This window comes from Bufo gargarizans, chromosome 1, assembly GCF_014858855.1.
Source record: "Bufo gargarizans isolate SCDJY-AF-19 chromosome 1, ASM1485885v1, whole genome shotgun sequence".
Classification (NCBI taxonomy): Eukaryota; Metazoa; Chordata; class Amphibia; order Anura; family Bufonidae; genus Bufo; species Bufo gargarizans.
In genome coordinates this window covers 689,424,830-689,430,829 of record NC_058080.1, presented here as the reverse complement: position 1 = coordinate 689,430,829, position 6,000 = coordinate 689,424,830, and the positions used below count along the sequence as shown (strand labels likewise).

Here is a 6,000-nt window from a genome sequence, read left to right as displayed (position 1 = left end):
CTTTCCATAAAATGGTTATGACTTAGCTCTTTGTGTTGACTTCAGATCTTTCTCTGGTGGTCTGGGTCTCCAGGCTTTTAATCTTGATTATTTTTCAGCATGATCATTTCCTGATTCCAGCACTGAAGGATGTAACACTAATGCCTGCAGACTAGGGGCACTTAAGGGTTAACAATAGGAAGCTCTTTTTTTCTGTTCCCATCCACCCTGTCCTGTGCCTGTCTGCAACATTTCTCTAGTAGAGGGGAGTAAAACAATCTCCAGGTGGAGCACTTCACTGCCAAAAACACAAGCAGGGGCTCCCTGGTGGGGATTGGCTTGTGGAGGAGACATCAGAGTGTGCAGAGCAGGGCTGTGTGCATTGCTGGTGGGCAGCAGCTCCCAGAGGCTGGGAGTTTAGCAGCAATTAGTAGCATCCAGATCAGTGCAAGGGATCAGTGATCTCTGTCTCTCTCTGTCTATACAGCCTTCTAGAGAATCCCCCTCCTCTCCTCTGGGACACCCCCTAACTCCTGGGTTTCAGATGACCACCTCTGCCTGACCCCACCAAGAGACATCCCACCTCTGCATTGTAATCACTGTCATTTACACTTCAGCTTCCAACCTGTCTACAGCAGAGCTGACTGCTCATCTCCAGAAGAGGAGGAGGAGGGGGGCTGTACATGGATTAAGACTTTTTTTGGGGGGGGGGGGGGAGTGAAAATGTCATCTCATTTTTTTTCAGGCACTGCAGACTTGCTGGGAGACTGCTGGGAAAGTGGGTGTATGAAGTAGAGGCAGACAGGGCAGTGCAAGTCAATAGCAGCATCTTCTGGATGTGGATCTCCAAGTGAGCAGAGGCATGAGAGCTCCTCAGCTGTGGATGGTCTCCTAAGGAGTTATGGATGTTGATGCACTAAAGTCTACAGAACAGAGCAGAGTCCTGGGAGTCAGTGGTCACCAGATCCCAGCTCACCCCACATTGGATTTTATCTTTTCATTATGTGTCTTTCCATGAGGCATCTTCTGAAGCCCTCAGCCTCAGTACAATGTGGAAATGGATACTGACACATGGTGCCCCAGGCTTATGTCACCTGCCTCGCTCTTTGCTCCTCTTGTTCTTGGTCTACTCCTTGTCTGTCACCTGTAATGAGGTCTGGGGTAGAGGGTCAGTGCGCCCCCAGGAGATCTCCTCAAACTATTCCAACTATTCCTCTGGGAGACACGTGCGAAGTTACAACTACCTTCAAGGAGATATTCGCTGCAGGAAGCTCTTCTCCTTCCACAAGTATTTCCTCCAGATCGATGACACCGGCAGGGTTAGCGGGACCAAGAAGAATGACTGCCTTTACAGTGAGTAACCTACCTGCCCCATATATCAATGGTATATAGAGTGTGCTGACTAGTACTGAGAGTGAGGGTAACTAGATTGCGCATGGAGTGAAGAGGACTATGTAGAACATTGTGTGGGCAACTAACTGGTACAGCTAGGGTGAGTAACTAGTACTGACAATGAGGGTCATCAACCAGTACATGGGGTGAAGATGACTATGTTTTACAGTGTGTGTGGGTAACTAACTGGTACAGATAGGATGAGTAACTAGCACAGAGAGTGTGTGGGGAACTAGAAAAGGAATGTGACCAGAACAAGGTGTGTAGGTAATTAACTAGAATACAGAATGTAGATAACTTGTACAGAGTGTATGGGTAACTGGTACAGGGAGTGTCGATTATTAAATAGTGCACAGAGTGTGGATAACTAGTACAGAGAGGGTGGGTAATTAGAAAATAGAGTGTGGGTAACTAGTGAAAGTAGTGTGGGTAATTAACTACAGTAGTAGGCAGAGTGTGTATAACTTATACAGGTGGATACATGGTACAGCATGATAGCTAACTAGTCCAGGGAGGATGGCTAAATAACTAGTACAGGAACATGCATGTGGTTAAGTAGTACAGAGACCATGGATAACTAAACTAATGCTGGAAATGTGGGTAACTAAGCAGTACAGGAAAAGTGGGTAGCTAATCCAGGGAGGGTAGGTGACTGGTGCAGAGGCTGTAGATAACTAGTCCAGGGAGGGTAGGTGACTGGTGCAGAGGCTGTAGATAACTAGTATAGGGAGGGTAGTTGACTGGTGCAGAGGCTGTAGGTAAGTAGTCCAGGGAGGGTAGTTGACTGGTGCAGAGGCTGTAGGTAAGTAGTCCAGGGAGGGTAGTTGACTGGTTCAGAGGCTGTGGTTAACTAGTTCAGGGATGCTGACTGGTTCAGAGTGTGGGTAACTGAATAGTACAGGGAGTGTGGGTGACTATTACATGAACTGCACTGCAGTTGTTACTAAAGAGACTATAGGTGAAAAGGAATATGAGAGAGTCCTACAGATGATGAAGGCTGCAGTAACTGTGGGTTATTACTGCAGGGACTGTGCTTGATAATTACAGGAAGTCTGAATGAATAGTGGGCAGCACTGTGGCTCAGTGGTCAGCACTGGTGCCTTGCAGCGCTGGGGTCCTAGGTTTGAATTCAACCAAGGGCAACATCTGCGTGGAGTTTGTATCTTCTCCCTGTGTTTGTGTGGGTTTCCTTCAAGTAATCCGGTTGCTTCCCACACTCCAAAGACATACTGATAGGGAACTTAGATTGTGAGCCCCATTGGGGACAGTTGGATGCTAATGTCTGTAAAAATATACAGAATATAGTAGCGCTATATAAGTGCATAAAATAAATAGTATAGAAAATGGTGGTACTGGTAACTAATAGATGGACTATGGGTGAAAAGTGGAGTTATGGAGTCTGGTTTGGTTGTATTCTTCAGGCATAGTGAGTGGCTATTATAGAGCGTGTGGATGACTAGTAGATGTAGTGTGCCTCTGACTAAGAGGGTCCAGTCTAAAACTGGGAGTGTGGGGGGTGGAAATGGTCATTTTACAGTCGTTAATCCTAGGGGGTTAATGAGCTGTGGTTGTAGTCCTGACACCCTGTCTACATGCTGTTGGGACAGAAAGGCACCACTAGGGTCATAAACCATGGCATGCAGACCTGTGAACTTTACTGGACACTGCAGCCACTAGCCCAGGCAAGGGCTTCTCGCAGCTCCTCAGCTGTTGTGGAACTATAAGTCCCAGCAGGACATGCTGTGTCTTGGACTTGTGCAACAGCTGAAGATCTGCAGAATGTCCAGCTCTACACTATTTTTCTATATACCAGAGGCAGAGATCAGGTATTTAAGCTGTCACTATTAGGTCATGAGTGGACATCTATGTCATGCTTGGTTTGAGCAATAAGCACAAATATTTCATGTGTATAATATATATATATGTGTATATATATATATATATATATATATATATATATATACCTTCTGTATCACTATTACCCCAAGTCTATGACACTTCTCAGCCATCTGTCCCTTGTATGGGCCCCCTGTGAAATCAGTTGTAAATGAGCTAAATGTGTCAAAAATACCACTTTGCCTTCCTTAAAGTGAAGTGTCACCTAGAGTTACAATCTCTCTTCAATCTTTGCTGTCAAACAGGAGCTGAGCTGGGTGGTTTTATGTATCTGCTGCTTTTATTTTAATTTTATTTTTTTTAGTATTTAGCTATTTTTTTCCCTAGCTCAGTGTGTTTTCGTGCAGTATGGAGACCCCCTGGTTGCCTCTTCCCCCCCCCCCCCCCCTCTAGTCCTCTATACATTTGCAGCTTTGTATCCATTTCACTGGTTTATTTGTAAATGTTCCATTTGTTTCTAAATAAACAGAAAAAAAAAACTCAGGATGATAGAGATCTGAAGGAGTAAATCTTCCGAGTCTGAGAGTAATTATCCTTTATTATTTAAGGAGTGTATATGATCTTCAATGAAAAAAAAGAGTTGATTTCTGCTTAAGAGCTCAGTTCTGGTTTTGATTAGGGCGCAGGGCTGGAGAAAGGGATCATATACTGTACTATGTACAAATGTTACAAGTAGACAACAAAAATAATGACTACATCACTGTTTTCTTGCCTTGTTTGGATGCATTTGAATTCTGTGACGAAATGCAATCACTAGCCGCTTACATATGGCTGATGATTGCTGGAATGCCTCCTTCTCTAGCTATGATTATGTATTTCTTGTGTACAATTTGTGTCAGTAGACATGGGACCTGGATGGAACTGTCATTTGCATTATAGTCTCTGGTTTAAATACCTCCAGTTTTTTATTTATTTTTTATTACGTATGTTTTCTGTGAGCACAGGTCTACATTCATAAGAGACCCATAAATCTAGACTCGTACAAAACCCCTATGGTTGTCTGGTATGGTGTGAGTTACCTAATGGGTTTGACCTCCTTTGCTTGAGCACATATCCAATATATTGCAAATTAATTCTAGCAGGGGGTTTGGATCAGGGTTGCTAACCTTAGAAAATACTTTCTTATAAAAAGAAAGAAAGAAATCAAGTACTGTTCACTAAAGATTTTCTACGCTTGTAATGTGCGTTATCCGTGCGTATGTTCTTTGATTTTTCTTTATAGTAACATGGTTTGTTAGGCAAAAAAATGAAGTAGGTCTGTAGTGAATTTATTTAACTTGCTTGTGCATCCTAATAACTCAGCGGTGTTTGTGATATCACACTTTCTTTTGTGACCTAAAACAGTGAAATTTCTGGAGAACCATGTGGGGCTTCGGCATTAAAGTGAGCTAGTATAGGACATGTCCCGTCTTTTGCGGTGCGGCAGCACGGATGTCCTATTCTTCACCGCAGTATGCAGACCATGGACCTATTGAAGTCAATAGGTCTGCAGCGTGATGCAGAGTGCACATGGCTGGTATCCGTGTTTTATCGGATCTGCAGTTTGTGGACCGCAAAACACCTATGGTCATGTGAAGTTACCATTTCATTTTCAGCACACTCCACATGGCCATGTGTTGTAGAGCAGAACTGGACTAATACCAGAAGCCAGGTAGCCTATTCACCACTGGACCCTACATTTGTGTTTTCTTCTGATGTCTAGAAAAATATTGGATATTGGGTGGTCTTATTGGGTCCTAAAGACCAATTTACCTGTATTTTCTGGAGGTCATATAGAGTGTTCATCTAATGCTCAACCAACGGGTTCAACAATGGCCTTCAGCTCTTCAGATCTTCATGCGGATGCAGTATATCGGCCCAAAAAATGGATATTTGTCCCTCTGACTTTTAGATGCCTTCTTCTACTTTCATCTTTAACTGATCAACGCTGCAGAATTTACCATCTATAACATCTATGTCCTATGCTTATATGTAACTGGTCATTGTATCACATTTATTACTTTTCTGTCCATGTGTTCCAATTTTGATGAATAGGTCCAAGAATCTGATATAGGTTATCTAGCTATAACTATTATCTATCTATCTATCTATCTATCTATCTATCCATCAATATCTACCATCTATCTGTCTATATCTATCTATCTTGATAAAATAAAAAAAATAAGTTCTACGGCACCTCTGTATGGTGAGGAAAATGTGTCCTTTATTCACCCATGCAATGTTTCAGTTCACTTACTGGAACTTTTTTTCAAGCAATAACTATCTGTTTATCTATCTATCTATCTATCTATCTATCTATCTATCTATCTATCTATCAATCATCTATTTCTATCTATCTATCTATCTATCTATCTATCTATCTATCTATCTATCAATCATCTATTTCTATCTATCTATCTATCTATCTATCAATCATCTATTATCTATCTATCTATCTATCTATCTATCTATCTATCTATCTATCTATCTATCTATCTATCAATCTATCTATCATCTATTTCTATCTATCTATCTGTCTATCTATCATATCTATTATCTAAATATGTATACTGTATTTATTAATGAAGGCTGGAGAAATCTCAGATGCCCTGTACCCAGTACAAATTTTGTTCCTGGTGCCTAACTTTTAGAATTATTTTCTATTTACAGTACGTCCAGACCCAGGAACACTGTAGATTATTCAAAAAAGGCCCAGAACTCCTGAATAATCCAGGAAAGGTGTTCTTGTATTCA

The 6,000-nt window shown here is 41.9% G+C and overlaps 1 protein-coding gene across 1 annotated transcript in view; it reads left to right on the top strand.

Annotated features, from left to right (window-relative positions):
• Positions 1-381: 381 nt before the first annotated feature.
• Positions 382-6,000, top strand: part of FGF10 (fibroblast growth factor 10) — a 96,344-nt gene continuing 90,725 nt past the window's right edge. Inside the window, exon 1 of the mRNA XM_044276218.1 lies at positions 382-1,332. Within this exon, the coding sequence (XP_044132153.1) occupies positions 1,029-1,332 (304 nt within the window). The 5' untranslated portion in view covers positions 382-1,028. The remainder of the gene's footprint in view (positions 1,333-6,000) is intronic.